This window comes from Dendrobium catenatum, unplaced genomic scaffold (assembly GCF_001605985.2).
Source record: "Dendrobium catenatum unplaced genomic scaffold, ASM160598v2 fragScaff_scaffold_674, whole genome shotgun sequence".
Lineage (NCBI taxonomy): Eukaryota > Viridiplantae > Streptophyta > Magnoliopsida > Asparagales > Orchidaceae > Dendrobium > Dendrobium catenatum.
In genome coordinates this window covers 53752-74029 of record NW_021319136.1, presented here as the reverse complement: position 1 = coordinate 74029, position 20278 = coordinate 53752, and the positions used below count along the sequence as shown (strand labels likewise).

The 20278-nt window shown below is 36.4% G+C and overlaps 1 protein-coding gene across 1 annotated transcript; it reads right to left on the bottom strand.

Annotated features, from left to right (window-relative positions):
• Positions 1-2405: 2405 nt before the first annotated feature.
• On the bottom strand, positions 2406-20237 carry LOC110114580 (protein SAMBA). The gene is made up of 3 exons (XM_020847506.2): positions 20016-20237; positions 19756-19866; positions 2406-2753 (listed from the first exon to the last, which is right to left on the bottom strand). The coding sequence occupies exons 1-3, from the start codon at positions 20170-20172 to the stop codon at positions 2686-2688; spliced, it is 336 nt and encodes a 111-aa protein (XP_020703165.1). The 5' UTR covers positions 20173-20237; the 3' UTR covers positions 2406-2685.
• Positions 20238-20278: the final 41 nt, after the last annotated feature.

Sequence of the window (20278 nt, the reverse complement as noted above, 5' to 3'; positions counted from 1 at the left end):
ACCTTTAGACTCTAAGGTTTACCATCATAATTCAAGTTTAGCTTCAAATCCATCTCTAGTCTTATCAACAAGAAGAATATCATCAACAAAAGGCATACACCGGGGTATATGCTCATTTCGTATCCTATTGAATAACCATGACACGTATATACGCATAAGATTACCATAAAAAAATAAGAAGATTGAATGCAACATGAGAAAATATATATACATCAACAATTAATGTATAATAGATTTAATATCTCTTGCATAAAAATAACGTCAGTGAATGAAAATTAAGGTTTCATTTAGAATAATTTTTTTAATGCCTTCTGAAATAACTTTCTTTTACAAAAAAAAATTAATTTAAGAAATTTTTGTACTTAAAAGTTACTTTAAAAAATAATAAGAAAGCTATTCCGAACAAAGCCTAAGTTTATCAACCTGATAGAAAATAATAAAGATATGTTAATTAATAATAGTAATAATGAAAACAATGAAACTACATCAGGCTTCAAACAATTGAGATCAACACATCGCTAAGCACTATATTTATTCATCAGGATAGCGTCACAACTTGGAATGTCGCATTCTCCACGAAACGAAGTTCTACCTAACAGTATTATTGCATCGATGATGCTACGCCAATGGCTTATCGCAGAATTTTTTATTTTTTTTGGCTCTATTTGTATGAGTTGCAGAAGCATCCGATGCCAAATATTGACATTAGGCATGAAAATTTTAAAACAGTTTATGCATCCATGAGTTCAGAATTTTAACTTCCTAAAATTCTCTTATGTCACATCCATCTGCACATATGCTAAGACTTCATTTGGAATAATTTTACTGCTTTCTATAACAACTCTTTAATACAATTTTTATTTTGAAAGCATAAAAAAATAATAATAATAAACTATCACAAATAAACCTAAGATTTAGGTTTCGTTTGGGACGACTTTTTTAATGCTTCTTAAAGAAGCTTTTTAATACAAAATTAAAATTTTTGTACTACAAAACTGCTTTAAGAAGCAGTAAGAGAGCCATCCCAAATGAAGCCTTAGTTTGAAACTGGCTTTTGTAACAGGTATTTAGTACAAAATTTTCAAATTCAAGAAATATTTGTACTAGAAAATTATTTTAAAAAGCAAGAAGAAAATGATCTCAAACAAAACCTTATGTGTTATAACCTCCCAAGTATTATTCTCAACTCCTTAACATTCATCATAATGATTCGATGATATTTGTGTTATGGGCATCTTATATTAAAATCCCAGCTATAATGTCTTACAAGTGGATCATTATTGTATCAATAATCTAGAAATAGTAGATGTCATTCAATGATCAGGCCTTATGATTTTTTTCTTTTCTTTTTGGTCTTTCAAATATTTTATATGTAAAAAAATCTTTTCTACTTCTCTTTGCTATTGGATTGTTTTGCGTATAATGTAGCAAATAGATGGTTGAGAATGATCCTTACTCCGCATACAACATCATTTAAAATATTCAAAATCAATATCAAAATTGGATTATGAAATCAATAAAATCATCAAATTGAAAACTTTTTTCTATAGATTCAAACAAAAATTTGGGATTTTAAAATTTGATTTTATTACTGATTATTGATGTGTTTTATTATTTTTTTCATTGTTTAATGGCAAATTAGTAATAAAAAGATATCATTCTTATAAGATCTTTTCTAAAAAAAAAAGGCATTTACAATGTATTAACAAAAGAATTTACAATGTATTTTAAATTCTCTCAAATCTAACGCATTTTAAATACACCAAACTAGATAATGCATTCCTAATACAACAAAATTTTACTTTGCATGTCTTTTACTTCTAATCAAATACCTATGTTTTCCAAGCCATTATATTTGAAATACTTTACTTCAAATCAAATAGGCCATATATGAGATTGTAATCTTGTAACCACGAGGAACTAGATTGCTAAACTTCGAACGGAATAACATCATAGAGAAACAACTTATCAAGAAAAAGCAAACTCTTTTAAACCGAAATTCTGTTCTTACTGGAAAAGCCTGTAACAAAATTAGCAATAAAATTATACAAATCTTAATATATTTTAATCCACATATTATCACTTAAATCTGTTATAAATTTATGATTTTTATTACTAGAGCAACATATGATTTATATGATTGAATTTTATAACAAATTTTAATAATGATACCAAACTTTTAAAACAAATTCTACACATAGTAGCAGAAATATTAAAAAGTTCTGACACGTATGTTAAAAATTCAAAGGCACACTAAAATATATTTAATCAATAAATTTTATAAAATTATAAATCTTTTCTATTTTCTTATGAGAACAGTATCAAGTTGAATCCATTAACTTTGATTTTATCAATTCCTTTCATTCAAATTCTTAGCATCGCAGCCTTGATGGAACAAATCTTTGAAATCATTAAGAATTTAATAAAACATTCAGCGATGAAAGTTTATAATTATGTTGTAAATTTCAAGATTTCCGTGATACTTTTGTAAACAGAGAGAGAAGAATGATAACATTCAGAGGTGCAGAGACAGAAAGGGCCTCTTCTTTGTAAAATATTAATCACCATTATGCAGGTGACATAAACCTTATCTTATAGATGCATTATCATATTAATTTTGTTTTAGGTCAGAGTACTAAGATTGTATAACTTACTAACCTCAACTTCCAAAACTTCATGATTAGGCTATCTTATTTGCTGCTTGAACTGATTCACCTCCACGTGTTTCCCACTTTGCATGTGCGGATGAGAACCTGGGTGATATCAATTGATAAAGAAACAGATCAGCATTAGCGGAGAAAGGAATCAGAGTTTAGCCTAGTCGAGACCGGATGCAGAATGTCATCCAGAGACCAATCAGAATGCACCATGTCAGCAATACCGAGCCGTAGTACTAGCAGTACACAACCACGGTACCGAGCACATGGGTGACATGACGCATTCTGGTTGATCTCTGGACAGTATTCGACGTCCGCACAGAATAATTAATCCTCATTTTGATAGCTCATGATGCAAACAGGATCTAAGACATTTATCTAGTAAAATGAAGATTATTAATTATTGTTGCTTCAAATTTATGAGCCACGAATTCATGATTTTTTATGTGCATGATCTAAGACGTTTATATAGTAAAAAACTATGATTCAATCCAAATTTATGTGGATTTAGAATCACAACTCCACACATAACAGCATGACCACAATCTACCAATTCCTCTAAAAATTAAGTTATGTCCAAAGATAATGTTATATGGCCAAATCATTCTTATTCTACATGTACGCAGTCAATTTTAATTTATATATGTTTTATTCAATCTCAGCACAAGTATGTTTATTTTTTTATCAAATTTTGTGACATCTTAATTTCTTCCATCTAAGAAGAAATGTTGAACTGGACCGGACAATGACTGAAAGAATGAGAGATTCACGATTTGACTGGTCGTACCGAGGTAGAATAGAATGAGGTAATAAATAATAATATTATTAAAAATTAATATTAGCATTTTGCAACCTCTAATATGATATAAAAGTAATTTTTATATGATGATAGAGGAAATTGGGATGTGGTTTGCTCAAAAGCTTGCTGAAATTCTGCACCTGAAGCCTTTGAGGTATTTTGACAAATATCTGAAGAGCATTTGGCTGCTTGAGAGGCGCCATAGATGGTTGTAGCTGGTCCAAACCTGCTTTGAATCATTGTCTTCCATACTCGCATCTAGTTCCGAATTAAGAATGGAATTGAAAACTGAATTAAGTGTAGACACTCAATACATTCCACATAGCTGAACTAATTTGCTCGGAATGGGAAGGTTGCACGCAAACATCCGTCCGATCCTATACGAGGAATTCATGATCGCACGACTCGGAATCCTGGGAGTTTGCACGAAGTGTTCAGCCAGTTCGCAATCCATCTCCGGCTTGTTAATTGGAGCCTTGCTAGTGTGCAAACCATCCAAAATTTCCACATTTTCAGCCAAGGATTTGAATTTAGGTTCTGAATGAATGATTTTAGACTTCGAGGATATTCTGAATATTATATAGCCATCTCCAATTAAGATTTCCTGCCGATATGACTGTCGTCAAGAGTATTTGAGCACTTTCAGCAAATCCACAAGGCATTATCAAATATTGCATTTAGAAACTTGATGTAATGATTAGAGCACATGAAAAAAGACTTTAGCATATAGATCGGAGTTATTGTATGGGTGCTATAACACTTTTAGCTAATCCGCGATATTTCTTGGAGTGAAATATTTTAGCGAATCATAGTTGAGTCTTGACTTTAGCACACTTGCGCACAATCAAATGGATCACAGCCTCATTATATTTACAAATATCCTAAATCAACCAGTGATCATCAAACTCCTTGACATCATGAATTAGCTTTTAGCTTTCTAGATCAACAAGATCCATGCACCTCACGTATTTGTAATATCCATCTATCTGACAAAATGATGGGTACTCACTGAGGTTTCCATCCTAGCTCATCAGGACATTGAAAAGTAGCTTCATTCAAATGGAAGCCAAATCACACGATCAACACTAGAGAACTATCATGGCTAGATATAGCTTACTCCAAATTTTTATTTGTGATTACTACAACTTCCAATAACTAGGCCTTTTGATAATCCCCCCTCTTCTCCATGTATCCCTTCACATTATTGACTATAGTTTCTGTTGGATTCTATGAAACACAATGAAATCTTTTGAAGCATCTCCCATTAGAGATCGAATTTCAACAGTATTCAATGTAGTTGACTTATTACTCTACCAATGATTAATTAATCCTTGATATTTTGCTTCTCTACCCTCCTCTTGATGCATCTCTACCCCACTCATATCCTAAGATATATTGATTGGCACAAAGGACATTATTTTCACGCCAACACCATTAGATCTCATGTGTCTCTCAAGGATTCATAAATAACTTTGGAGGAGCTATCACAACTATATCCTGAGATGCTTCGTGAGAACCAAGATACTCATATGTCACAGCGATTGTTTAAAGCAAGAGAGTGTTAATATGGAGCATCATGTTCATAATAATCATATCATCATACTAGACTCTAGATTTTATGTAACTTGGCCGCACTATATTTTACTTGTGAGATTTATATAAATTGAGTGATCGATGTCATGTACTGTGAGGTGTCATTGAATTATTTTCATGCTTTTTGAGCCTTCTTTATGCATTTGAGTCAGGGTTTATTTTAGAGGAGCACATTAATAATCAAAATTAGTTAGAGGAGCATGTTTACAAAAAAAATTAGAAATCAGCAAATACATCAAATAAAATGGCGCATTTAGAATACGTCAAAAAAATATATTATGAATGCGCCATTTGAATTGGCGCATTCAACTCAAGGGAAAGAGAGAAAGCGTCTGGAGAGAGAGAGAGACGGCGAGAGAGAAAAAAAAAAGGCAGAATGGGGGGAGAGAGAAAAAGCTGGATGGGGGAGAGAGAAGCTCCGTGAGAGAAAGGGGAATATTATTAGTTTTTTATTAAATAATGATGGGATTCTTTTTACAAAAAAAAAAAATCTAATTAGTAGATACAAAATTATCTAAGTTATATCTATTTTGATTTAATGAAACAGATAATTTTGTCTAAAAATTAAAATTTTGCAAAAAATTACTACTTAAATTTAATATTTAAATTTTTTGCAATTTAACATAATAAAATGCATAATTTTAAATTAAATTAGATAATATTAATAATCATCTAATATTAAATATTGTATCTATTATAATTTAATAAAATTTGCTATTTTTTTTTTGTAATTAATATTTAAAATTTTGTAATTAATTCATTATTTTTTTATAAATTTTTTGTAATTAATTATTTTAATTTAGTTACACACTCATCTTAATTTATAACAAGCATAGCTAATTAATAAAAAGAAATTTGAGTAAGGATATTTTCATTAGATTTAATTAAGATACATTTTATAGTTATTAAATTTATTCTAAGATAAATATAATATATGATAAATTAATAAAAAAATGTCTCATATTTATCTTTAAAAATTAATAATTTTAAAACCTATCTTAATAAAAATTTGATAATTATTTTAATTTAATTAATATTTATTTATTTTAAATTATTATTTATCTATTTTGATTTAATAAAATAGATAATTTTTTTATCTAATAATTAGATTTTTTGCAAAAAAAATTCAATCATTATTTAGTAAAAAATTACTAATGCTCCCCCTCTCTCTCATGTCGTTTCTGTCTCCCACCCCCATCCAGCCTTTTCTCTCTCCCCCATCCAAATGCTCTGTCCCCCTTATTCCACCTTTTTTTTCTCTCCCCGCCTCTCTCTCTGCAGCCGCTTTCTCTCTCTAACTTGAATTGAATGCACCAATTCAAGTGGCATATTTAGAATCTCCTTTTTTGCGTATTCTAAATGCGCTATTTTGTTTGACGTATTTGCTCATTTTTAATTTTTTTAATAAACATGTTCCTTTTAACTAATTTTGACGATTAATGTGCTCCTCTCTAAAATAAACCCTTTGAGTCACTCCGGGTTCGAATCATGTTAGATCTTGATGTCTTAAGGGATTTTTAGGTTATGTCATTCAATTCTATGTATTTCCCTCATTTTTCATGCATGATCGTCTACTTCTCCCTTTTCCATAAATTTTGACTTCTTAAATACATAATGAAAATCACCACACATCTTCCTCTTTTCCCCTACAACAACAACATCAAGCATTTATCCCACTATGTTGGGTCGATTATATAAATATTTTTTTCTCCATTGTATCAAGTTAAAAGTCAAATTCTCATTTAAATCTAATAGAGAAAGATCATTTCTAATTTTTTTCTCTCTTTGCCCCAATTAAATGTTTTTATTCTTCCCTCCTTTTTTATTGAAATGACATAATTAATTTTAATTATTCAGATTTTAAATCATTTACAATAACCAATTTTGATTGAATCATTTAATCATGTAAAGGTCTTTTATCATTTGAAATTTCGCCAACCTCCCGGCATCCCCTCCTCGTGAAAGGAGGTTGGAAGGCACTTGTCTATATTCCTCCCGCTCGGACCAAATATACAATGGCATGAGGTCTTCGTATATTCATTTATTCCGCCTGAATCAAAGATACAACGACGCATGTCTTCTTTATATTCATTTCTTCTGCCCGGATCAAAGATACAATGGCGTAGGCCTTCTACACCTGTTATTTGAGCAAGCAAGAAAGAAATATATAAATTATATTTTAATGTTGCTGATGGTGAAGGATCGATCGAATCAGAACGGGTTGAGATTGGAGGCTTTTGGTTCGTATGGGTGGAGGGCGGAACAAATAGAAGGGAAGGGAAAAGAGGCAGGAATGATTGAATCAGGCTGTTGCGATAGCAGAGAGCGGATTGGGTCATTGGACAGACCAATGTAGGTCAGATCGAGCGGCTAAGGCAAACAAGACGTAATTGGACACTAGGAGGGACAGAATCGAACGCTAGGTGAGCCTTGTGGTAGCGATTGCACGAGAGTGGGCTCACACATGGGCGTGCGTGATGCTGGAGCGCGAAATCACGCATGCGGGTGGGTAGAAGGGACAACAAGGTCAGTTGGAGCGAGCTGGAGTGCGGGTCTCGGGATTGAGGTAGAAGCAGACGTGCATGCTCAGGTCTAAGCTCACGAGCAAGAGCGGGGTCGGAGGCAGGAGCTGACAGGATGTGGGTCTTTGCGTGCGACTGAAGGAGACGAGAGGGAGCGTTGAAGTCGTTTCTAACGTTTGTGTGTCGAATGCCCCCTATAACCATTCCTGTGTGCATTTTTTGAGTAAAGGAAAGGGAAATTGTGTGGTTTGGGTGAATGATTGTGTCACTTGGAAGAGGGTGGTGCGTGAGGTTGGGCCGAACAACTGGTTAGTTGTTAGTGGTCAACACTTGATGGGGACATCAGAGCATGAGTCATATATCAGAAGCGTGGCTGTCGATCTACGGCCACGATCGCGTCGATATAATTTTGAGTTATTTGATGTATTTGTCTTTTATTATGTTATTTGTTTTTTTTATGTTTTAATTGTTTTCCCGTATTACCCCTTACTTAAGGGAGGTCGTATGTAAGCCATGGGCATTGTTGTCTTTCTTATTTTGAGTCCTTTTTGTCAAGGCTTTTAAAACCGGACCGGTCAATGAACCGGAAGAAGGAGGGGTTAGGGGTTTGATGGTTCGACCGGGGTCGAACCGGATGACGTAATAAATATTTATTATATTTAAATATTATATTCCCGCCTAAGTCTTCTGCTTTTAAGAAAAAAAAAATCTTTTTAGTCCCACACCGTGAAAGTCTAAAATTTTTTGCTTTATATAATAATAAGACATTTTGACAGTGTTAACAAATGAGTTGTATGGGCTGGCCGGTAATTGTGAGCATACGGCTATTACTTTGATGAAGTTATTTTAGCTCAGAACTGTTCACATAATTATATAATAAAACTATTTTGATTTAATAGATAATTAATGACTCATAAATATACTTAATTAAAAATTATTAATAAAGTCACGCGATCATTATTAATAAAGTCACGCGATCAAGAAGCTGCACAGACGCCGTCGATCAAGAAGCCCACGCGAAAACGGTTTTGAGAAATCGGAGCCGGTTTTCCGGTTCAACGGTCGAACCGCCAGTTCGAACGGTCCGAGACCGGTTCGATGCGAAAACGGTTCTGAGGCGAACCGTAACCGGCTGGCCAGCCGGTTCGCGGTTCAACCGGTTGAACCGGCCGGTCCAGTCCGGTTTTAAAAGCCTTGTTTTTTGTACGATGCTATTTATAGCCCTCATGTTGCTCTTCAAAAGTTAATGAATGAATGAATATTATGAAACCTTCTTGCACTTGTGTGTTTTGAACGTTTGTGAGTTCTTGGAGGGAGTTTTGGAGAAATCCCTAGGAGAGGGAAAATCGGATCACCCACCAACCTTGGAGATGGTCGGGTTCGTGATTATACCTTCTCTATCTTCTTCTCCCCTCTTTCCGCCCTCAACTAGTTGTCGGCCTAGAGCTCCTCCCCATTGGCTTAAGTAGCCGACCACCATACAACTCCCCCTCTCCATTGGGTAAACCTAACTCCACTTCCACCTTCACTCAACCTCTTCTCCCCTCACCCCACCCACAGCTCACCCACCTAGCCGCCAGCCTCAACTTCCTTCCCCACCCACCAAAATTCAAATCTCTGTTTGAATACTTTCCATAAATAAATGCTCTTGATTTGGGAATATCCAATTTCAAAATTCAAACAATTTGAATTTGAAATTTTCTTTCCTTATTTAAGGGAACTTATTTTAGGAAAGTTTCTAAATATAAACCCATTTGAATTTCAAATTCATGAGGAATTAATTGAAACCTTTCCTAATTCCTAAACCAAAATTAGGAAACCTTTAATCCCTCCCCTTTATTCCCTCCTAGACCTTTAATGTCGCAGGCCCCGTTGGGATTTGGTTTTGTAATCCTTTCCTAAATTTCCAAGCCTCCTCCTACTTGATTTCTTTCCCTAAGTAAACTTCTCTTTGTGGTAAGAAATAAAGCTCCTTCCCTTCTCAATCCCGCCACCCCTCCTTTCCCTTTCTCTTCTTCAATTAATTTCAATCACAAGATATTGATTGAGGATTCGTTTCCAAGTTATTTTTCCCTCCACCTACTCATTCAAAATTTGAAGTCAAAACTCTTACACCCTGTTCTTCTCCCCTTGGCCGACCACCACCCTCTTGCCTTCTCCTACTCCAATTCTTGAGGGAAACTTCTTTTTCTCAAAGGATTCTTCAAGGCAAGCATAGGATCATTACATTCAACACTTCGATGCTTGGAAGAGACTTCTTCCGTTCTAGTTGAACCTTCAAGAGGAGCTACGACGAACTTCGTCAACCCCTCGCCTACTTGTTACCGGGTTTGATAAGGGTGAACTTCTTCCCCTTTTTATTTACTTTTCTAATCCCCCTAATTTTGTAGGTGATGGAGATTTACAAGGAACCGAGCTTCACCTTTGCCTAAGCTTAGTAAACATAGGATTTTGTTTCGCCGTTGCCAAAGCTTAATAAACGTAGGATTGAGTGCACTTTATTTGCTCCTAATCTTATTGTTAGATTAGGGATTTTTGTTGAAAGCTATTTACTTAGCATGATTTTTGAATTTCTAACTTGTTATGATTTTTCCAAGTGTTTGACAAGCGGTTTAGCCTAAACGTAGGCACCCCTGTCTTGTTTTATTTTATAGTTTGGATTGCTAATAGTTTTAATTTTACTTGCTTATTTCAAGAATTTGTGCAAATTCTATTTCATTCATTTAAAGCATTTAGTCCTACATCAACACTTCACTCAGCTTCCACATAATGGCACCCACTTGGTCTAATGCTCGGACAAGCTCCACACACTTTTTAGGCCCTCAGATTTCATTATTTAATTCTCTTTTTTTTTTTAAATATATTTCTTCCGCCACTAGATTCCATTTTATAGGTTGTCTCATTTTGCCTCAAACCCTTGATCCTAACAAACACACCCATTAGTAATGTAGGTTAAGTAGTAAGAATTAATTTATGATAAGGTGGCAATGGTAAGAGGATTCCTTTAATACTTACAGATGTTATACCACTAATTTTATAAGTCTATTACATAGTAAAATCATAAAATTTTATTCAAGTAAACTACGTACAACACACCTAAAGTATAGAGCTAGATTTTCCTAAGAATAGAAAGGGACTCTAAATGGTAGCTAGGGATTGGGAGAGCTGGATTTTCCTCTCCAATTGAAGATCCATTGTATCTTTTTTTTTTTTCTTCTTCTTCTTTCTATTATCAATTAAAAGGTTTCTCTTGTGTTATTCCACATAGATCTTCCTCATTTACTATTTTAGGCTTTGCTGAAATTCGAACGTTTTCTTTTATTTCTAGGAGCATTTTCTTTCTATCAAATTGGTATCAGAACGAATTGATCCGGGCACCTATAGATGGAAGAAAAGTAGAAGTATTGGAAGGGAAGATTGGCCAATCAAAATCAAATTTTGTAAAGAATATTTCATATTTCGAAAATCAATTTTTACTTGTCCATGAGAAAATGGATGGAAAGTTGCCATCGTGGAAGAAATGCTAAGAAAGTTGCTCAAGGCCCAACCCAACACGACGTTGTCAGAGGTGAGGGGAGCCACCGACGGCCAAGGAATGGTAAATTATGGAGGAAACAGGTGAAGATGCACATGGGGTGGATCTACAAGGTGGAGAATAATTTCGTCGTCAATGGATTGACGGAAGAGGAAAGACTAACAATAGCTGGACTATATTAAGAGGGGTTGACATGGTACTAGTGGAGAGACATAAGACTAGGGATGTCAAAACGGGTTCACGAGTCGGGTTCGGGTTGAACAAGAATTGACTCGGGTATAAATAGGTTGATCCTAACCTGGCCTGTTTTTACAAACGGGTCAGTCTATCTGACCCGAACCCGAACCGCACAGGTTGACCCGACACGACTCGTGGACCCACTCTATTTTGAATTAGCGGGAGCGTTAGGTAAGGTTGGCAAGTGGTGAAGTCGCGAGCCACGTGCGACGGAGGTAGCTGCCAGCTCCCACCTCCGCGACATCTAAAACCCATTTCGACAACGCCCTCTCCGCGAGCGGACGTGAGACGTCGACAGCTCCAGCACTTTTTAGTGGGCTATTTGAGTGTAAAAAGGAAAGGCAATGAAGCCATGAAGGAGGTATATGCAGGTTGTAGAGCTCGACCTTCAGAGAGTAAAGCGGCCTAGTGTCGGGCATTCGTGCATAGCTCAACAATCTCTTGTTGTCTCTCATGAGAGGGTAACATAAGTGGTATTTTGATGGAGAGGTTGATGAAGGAGCGCAGAGGGGAAGGGGATTCAGTGTTGGATCTAGATCCTACATCTGAGGTGGCCGAAGGCGTTCTGGACTTTTATGAAGAGGATCAGGCGACGAAAGAGCGCTTTGTTCCTCCATGGACCGTCTCAGTGTCCAGGTAAGTTGGATCACATGTTTTAAACGAATTTTATTTTTGGGTTGAAATTTTTTTATTTTGGGAACTAAGGGCAGAGCCAAAAAACTGATTGTTTGAGGGACTATAGGTGGTAGATCGGCTGTAGGTTGAGTGTTTGTGCTTTGGAGCTTGGAGACAGGTAAGTGATTTGGCAAAAGTTGACAAAAAAAATGAGCCATTCTCAAAATTTGGGTCAAAGTCGGGTTCGTGGGTTGACTTGAATCCGACCCGTTTGTTAAACAGGTCGACCCGAACCCGGATTTTCTGGGTCGAGTTCGGGTCAAGTTATCGGGTCGTGTCAATAATTGACACCCCTACATGAGACGGCCCATACGGAGTTGGAGGTTGTTTGATGACTACTTATTGAGACATTTCTAAACCAGTAGAGGGAACTTCCATGAACAATTCTTCGCTCTGACATAGGAAGGCTCAATGGTAGAGTACTGTGAGGGTTTGAGTATCTTGCTAGCCGACTGTACTGGAGGGGAACTTTATGAAGGTGCTCAAACCAGATATCTGGGCAATAGTTAGATTGATGAGGCCATGAAATTTGAGCGAGAATATAGAACAAGCCCAATTAGTGGAAGATCAGAAGCATCTCGAGAGAGGGATAAGAGGCAGTAGTTCAGGAGGCTCGTACAGGATAACTATCACTTTTTGAACACCTAAGGGACTAACACCAAATAGCCTTCGAGAGACCCCAAAGGAGAATCTTGTAGGAGGAAAAATCAAGGGAAACTTCAAGAAGCTCACTGAGGAGCTACAAGAGAAGAGGGAGAAGAGATTGTACTTCATATGTGATGAGAGGTATACACTGGGGCACATGTGTAAGGATTGAACTCTCAGTTGCTCACCGTTTGTGATGGCGAGGAATCTAGAGAGAGAGGTGGGAGTGAGACATTAGTAGAGGAGGAGAAAGAGCTGCATCTAGACATGATGGTCTCCTTGAATTTAGTGGTGGGATTCACTCCAAATCACAGTATGAAAGTGAAAGGAGAAATAATAAATAGGGAGGTGGTGGTGTTGATAGACAGTGGGGTGACCCACAATTTCATCTCCAAATAGGTTGAGACCAATTGGGGGTGAAACTGGAGGATACAAGATGCTATGGACTGATGATGGACACAAGGAAGGTGGAGACGAGTAGAGTGTATAAGGGTGTGGTTCTGACTATACAAGAGGTCCATGTGAGAGGAAATCCTTCCATTGGAACTAGAAAGCACTGATGTCATCTTGGGGTTTGAATGACTACAGAACCTGCAGGATATCAAGGTTAATTGAGGAGCACTAAAAATGGAGCTGGTGCTGGAGGGAATAAGGGAGATGATTAGACGTGATGTAGTGTCTCTCAAAACCATAGTGATGATCATATAGGAGGTAGGGGAGGATTTCTAATGGAGCTACTTATACAGTATAGCTGCTTATACAGTAGTTCAGTAAAGTTTTTCAGCCACCTAAAAAATTTCCACCACCGAAGGAGGAGGAATAGGCCATCACATCGAGGGAGGGGGTATCACCGATTAGTGTTAGGCCTTATCGCTACCCTCAGATTCAGAAGGAAGAGATTGAGAAAATGATCTGAGAGATATTGGATGCAGGGATCATCAGGCGGAGTATGAGTCCTGTTTCAAGCCCAAACTTACAAGTCAAAAAGAAAGATGGGAGCTAGAGATTCTATGTGGACTATTGGGCCCTAAATAAGGAACCAAACAAGTTTTTCCTTCTGGTGATAAATGATTTGTTGGATGAGTTGTGTGGAGTAGTGGTATTCACGAAAATATATCTGAAGTTTGGATACCATCAAATTAGGATGAGAGAGGAGTCTATTCCAAAGACTACATTCAAGATACATTAGGAAAACTACAAGTTCTTGGTGATATCATTTGGCCTCACCAACACCCCTGCCACATTCCAATCCCTCATGAATAGGGGGTTTGACTATACCTCATGAAATTTGTACTGGTTTTCTTCAATGACATCCTGCTGTACAGCATGACGAACGTGGAGCATTTGGAACACTTGAAGGTGGTACTAGAGATTTTACAGGAGCATTAGTTGATGACTAACCTAAAGAAGTGTTGCTTTGCATAACCTAGTATGGAGTACCTAGGACAATGGTATCTCAGGAGGGGGTGGCCGTTGATCAGGCCAAGATTGAGGAAATGTTGAAATGGCGGTTACCTAAGAATTTAAGGGGACTGAGGGGTTTCCTAGGATTGACGGGATACTGCAGGAAATTTATGAGAGGATGCATCACCATAGCATGACCACTGACGAAGCAGCTAAAGAATGATAGCTTCTTGTGGGAAGAGAGCTACCCAGGCATTTGGGAGATTGAAGAAGGCCATGACCATGGTATCGGTCATGGCACTGCCAAAATTTGACCAGATTTTTGTGGTAGAGATTGATGCATCAGGGTATGGATTAGGGGCGGTGCTCATACAGTCTCACAGACCTATAGTTTAATTCAGCCAAGTGTTGACAGCCAGAGCTAGATTGAAGTCAATTTACGAAAGAGAACTGATGGCCATTGTGTTAGCTATTCAGAAGTGACAACCTTACTTGTTGGGCTGACATTTCATTGTCAGGACATACTAGAGGAGCTTGAAATACCTATTAGAATAGAGGATGATGATCGAGGAGCATCAAAGGTAGCTATCAAAGCTGTTGGGGTATGACTTTGAGATTCAATATAGGCCAGGGCTAGAGAACAAGGCGGCTGATGCCTTATCCAGAAGTGTTGGGGAGCTCTAGGAGTTGGCCATTTCGATACCACTAATGCTGGATTGGGGGGCTATTAAGGAGGAGAATATGCAGAATGAGGAGCATGGAAGAATTAGGGCGGATCTATTGAGAGATGAGAGTAGCCACCTTGGTTATTCCCTAGAGAATGTGAGACTGTTACACCAAGGGAGATTCGTGTTGCGACAGACCTCAGTCCATATTCCACACCTACTGCGTGAATTCCATGGGAGCGCTATTAGAGCTCATTCTTGTGTGCAGAAGACATATAGGAGGTTCACAATAGAGTTGTATTTGAAGGGAATGCACAAAGATGTAGAGGGTTGGTGGCTAGATGTGAGGTATGCAAGAAGAATAAATACATGACCATGACTCCAGGGAGATTATTGTAATAGGCTGTATTTTGACCCAAATAAGAAATATTTTATGTGTCATTTTAAATTAAATTTGAAAACCATCTTCGCCATAAGATAGATATTATTGCTTTAATTAAAATATTTTTTTCGTAATTTTTTTACACTAATGCAAATTCTTAAAAAATTGATACATGTCAATACAAGTGGAGATTTTGAGACCGTTAGGTGTCCATTTTGCAAACCGATTTTACCAGTATTTTCTAAATAAAATAAGCTCAGTTATGAATATTTTTCTATAATTTTTAAGCCCCAAAAGGATTCATATAACTTTTATATTAAAATTTGATTAATAAAATAATTATACAACAATAACATCAGCTTGTCCCATAACGTGGGGTCAGCTAAATGAATTTTTTTCTCCATTGTGTCCCGTTAAAAGTTAAATTCTCGTTTAAATTTAATAAAAAAAATCATTTCTAATATTTTATAATCAAGTCATTTTAGGTCTACTTATACTTTTCTTAATATAAATCAAATCTAATACTTCTACTTTCCTAATTAGGACATCGAAAGACCATCATTTATGTGACCAAACCATCCAAGATGACTCTCTCTAATATTATCTTCCATTGAAGCTACTCCAACATTTTCACGTATATACTCATTTTGTATCCTGTCTTAAAGGGTAAATCCACTTATCCACCAAAGAATCCTCATCTCTTGAACACTTAACTTAGTATTATGCTTCTCTTTTAATAGCCAACATTCTGCACTATAAAGCATCGCAGATCTCACCACCATCTTATAAAAATTTTCCTTAAGTTTGAGGGGGACTTTTCTATCACATAAGAAGCCCGGTGCATTTCTCCACTTCAACCATCCAACTTGAATTATGCTAATAATATCCCCATCTATTTCACCATCACTCCAAACAATAAATCAAATATATCTAAAACATGTACTCTTATTAATGACTTAATCGCCCAAAGTCACAATCCCTCCACTAGGTCTATTACTACTAAAATTAATATAAAATAAATATATTAATTATTATTTTATTACAATATCTTAAAGCATCACTTAACTCATTTCCTATTCCAAAAATTGACTAACAGAGAAATGGTTTGAGAAAATGAGAGGAAAAGAAAATAGAAAGAAAAAGTTAGGATTTGAAGGTTGCGGAGCTATTTTCATCAGTCGGCCTAGTTGCTTTAATTATTGATTATGTTGCCTTGCATTAAAAATATACATATTGATTTTTTTGCCTTGCATTAAAAATAGTGATAGAGTTTTAATTATTTGTTGGGTTGTTTAGCTCAATATATATGGTTTAAATGATTTCGGGTTAAGAAAGAGGTAAGGACCAAGTTAAAGTGAGGTAGGTAGGGATAATCAGGTTTCTTTTGATTTTATTTATATTTTCTCTTATTCTTTTATAGTCAGAAGTTTGTGATAGAGTAATACTTGTAATGATCTCATAGCTATTGTACATTGATTTTGAGAATATAGTAAAATATTTTGAGGTATATGATTGTTAGCAGCTTTCATTGAATATAGATTTATTACTGTGATGATTTATAGAAGCTTTGGTTGATTAATTAAGAAGATAAAATAAATAATTTTTCAAAATTTGATTCTGGGACGATACAATTACTACAACCACTAGCTCTTCCAGACAGAGTGTGGGAGGAGGTCACTATGAATTTTATAGATGGGTTACCTCGATCTTAAGAGTTTATAATAATTTTGGTGGTGGTTGATAGGTTGAGTAAGTATGCTTGTTTCATTCTACTATGACATTCTTACACGATAGTGACAGTGGCTGCAACATTAATCAAAGAGATGGTTAGACTGCATGGGATATAGGAATTTATAGTGTCAGACCAAGATAAGGTGTTTCTTAGTCATTTTTGGAGGGAGCTGTTTAGTTTGTAGGGGACAATATTGTAGAGGAGCACTGCTTACCACCCCAAATAGATGGACAGATGGAGGTGGTAAACAGGAGCCTCGAGACATCTGTGATATTTTGTTTCATAGACACCTTGATCGCGGGCCAAGTGGCTAGCATGGACAGAATACAAGTAAACTCTTCATATCACTCAGCTTCCAAGATAACTCCTTTTAAAGTATTGTATGGAAGGAATCCACCTCACTTTGTGCAATTTGGGAAGAGTAGTACATCAGTTTATTTAGTGGAGCAGTATCTAGAGGAGATGGATTGGGGTGTTGGATGAATTAAAAATACACTTGTTGAGGACTCACCAAATTATGAAGAAGCAGACAGATGGACGCAAGAATAATATCCAGATTGAGATAAGGGATAAAGTACACTTGAAGCTTCATCCCTACAGACAAAGCATGATAACTAATATGAGGAATGAAAAGTTGGTCCTGATGTACTTTGGCCATTATGAGATTACCCCCAACTGCTACCATACACCCAGTGCTCCACGTGTCACAGTTGAGGAGAGCTATTGGGGATCAAATCCCAACTTAGAGTTACATGTGACCCTAACACATGATTTGGAGGTTATATTAGAACCACTAGAGCTAAAAGGAGTACTACAGGGAGAGGGTGGGCTCAAGGAAGTGCTGATAAAGTAGAAGAATCGACTCGCCTATGAAGTCACATGGGAGCCGTACAAGAGAGTAAAGCATCAGTTTCCGTCCTTCCACCTTAAGGACAATGTGGTTCTTTCAGAGCGGGTATTGTTAGATCGATCTAGGAGGGACCAATCCAGCCGGTCCAGAAGGAACCGAATTTTATCTATCAGAGGCAGAACTGTCGTTCTGCCTAGGAACATCCGCCACCTCTCCAAGTGGGGTCCAACAACCATTTAGAGAAAGAATTAAGATCTTATTAAGAGGAATAATTCAAAGAGGGAGGCTGCTTTGGGATTCACAATATTATTATATGCTTTAAGTGGGGGGTTTTTCTCATGTTAGGGTTATGTCATGTTTTGCTTAATTTAGTTTTCTTAAGGATAAAAAGGGACTCTAGTGGGCGGGCGGCTAGGGTTTGGGAAAGCCAGATCTTCCTCTTCATTAAAGATCCGTTGTATCTTGTTTCTTTTCTTCTTTTTATAATCAATTAAGAGTTTTCACTTGTGTTATTTCACATAGATCTTCCCCATTTACTATTTTTCAACAAAAGTTTTCTTCTATTTCTAGAAGCGTTTTTTATCATATCACATATCTAAAACCATTATAAATCCCTTACTATACTACATAATTTTACAGTGGTTGAATTTTTAAATAAACTTCATTTAGCAACTAAACCATGCCGTATGGCACCACTCAAGCCCCTCATTTGAAGAATGTGGACTTAATTTGGAATATAAAAACTTTGACAAGCCTAAAAACATTCTCACTAGGAAGGCAATATAACCCATTTTCCTCATCATCCACTCCTCTGCAATTAATTAGTGAGATCAAAGCAATTGAGTTGCACCTTGGGTCACATGAAAAATTGCAATTATATAGGTTCTATTTCAGGGTATCTCCAGAATATCTCGCCTTGTTTTCTAATGTTGCATGCAAGAATGACAATTGGAGCACATGCAAAATTGATTGTTAGAAGTTGAGGGCAATGGTAGTGATCTGCCCTTTCAACCTGGCTTCCCGTAAAACTATCGTAGGTTGGTAATCAATTGTGAAGTAGAAGAAATAACAAGATTGAAAGACATAGTAAAGTGGCATTTTGGGATAAAGAGAGAAAGTTTTGATATGAGAGGAAGAAACTTGAGAAGAAGAAGAACAACAGCAACAACATCAAGCCTCTATCCCACTATGTTGGGTCCACTACATGAAAACTTTTTCTATATTGTGCCCTGTTAAAAGTTAAATTCTCATTTAAATCTAATAAAGAAATGTCATTTTTAATATTTTCTAACCAAGTATTTTTAGTTCTTTCTCTACCTTTCTTAACATAAGTTATATCTAATACATCTACTTTCCTAACCAGGTCATCAAAATAAGCCGTTTTATGTGACCAACCCATCTAAGGCAACTCTCTCTAATCTTTATCTTCCACTAGAGCTACTCCAACCTTCTCAAGTATATGCTCATTTCGTAGTAAAAAATTTGAGAAGAACTAGTCAAAAATTCATTCACTTCAAATGCAGCAGATTGAAATTTTCAATTAAATGTGACAAGGGATGATTTTTTTAGCATATTTAGGGCTAACAATCTTGACAATACCTCACATACTTCATTGACCATCATGTTTTTGTGTTCCATTATGGTGATCTCGGTAGGTGCTATTCAAATAAGACACTAACTTGAGATTGGTATGACTGCCATGACCACAAATCATGATATTCTAAATTTTTTTGCAAACATAAAAAACGATTGAACTAGAGAATAAGACAGATGGACCCAGAAGACTCAAGGAGCATTAAAAAAAGCAGTTTTTTCAAATCAAAAGAACTTGTCTTCCGTATGCCTTGCAAGGGTGAAAGGGCAGGTCGCCCATTAGTTAAAATTAGAGGAGAAGGATGTTTATTGAAACTGAAGGATTCAAGCCACATACTTTAAGATTTATGGCTACCTATTTCAAAAAAAAAAAAAGACTTGCAAGTAAAAATAATAAATTAAGAAAATTCACCGATCCTTTCACCACATAGAGGAGTCATAGCCATCATAGAACAGGAAAATGTACCTGGTCTTAGAACAAGATTAATTTGAGAGCGAGGACCAGAAAACATCCAACTATCTTCGTCCATGGATTTCAACTCCTTCTGGAGCGCCGCCGTCAGATCCGACTTCAGAACTTAGCAACAAGCGTTCAAGCGCATAGAAAATGGTTAGAAGAAGAAACCGACTAAACTTATTATCGCAATAATCAATTGCAAATTTTTAGAAAAACCCTAGTGTGTCGAAAATATAACGAAACGTATTGAATGGGATTTGAATGATTACCGGACTGGACCGCCTCCTTTCGGTCATGGACGGATATGAGATCTGTAGGGAAATGGTAAACAGCATCATCGATTAATCCAGCGTTGCTGCTGCTGGAAGCGCCACCAACTTGCCCGGCGCTCGTTCCCGAAGCCGACGATCTCGCCGGAGAGCTCATTAGGAGATTAGTAGAAGTGAACCCGGGTGATCAATAAAGGGCGAGTAGGGAACGTTCAATATTCCGCAAGGTTTAGCATTATATATTTTTAATATAAAAAATTGAC

Bases quoted from the DNA above. Each gene is read 5' to 3' on its own strand.
- LOC110114580 (XM_020847506.2), bottom strand. From the start codon at position 20,172: ATGAGCTCTCCGGCGAGATCGTCGGCTTCGGGAACGAGCGCCGGGCAA. The intron at 19,867-20,015 runs GTAATCATTCAA...CTTGTTGCTAAG, and splicing joins AAAGGAGGCGGTCCAGTCCG to TTCTGAAGTCGGATCTGACG. The intron at 2,754-19,755 runs GTACATTTTCCT...GATATCACCCAG, and splicing joins TAATCTTGTTCTAAGACCAG to GTTCTCATCCGCACATGCAA.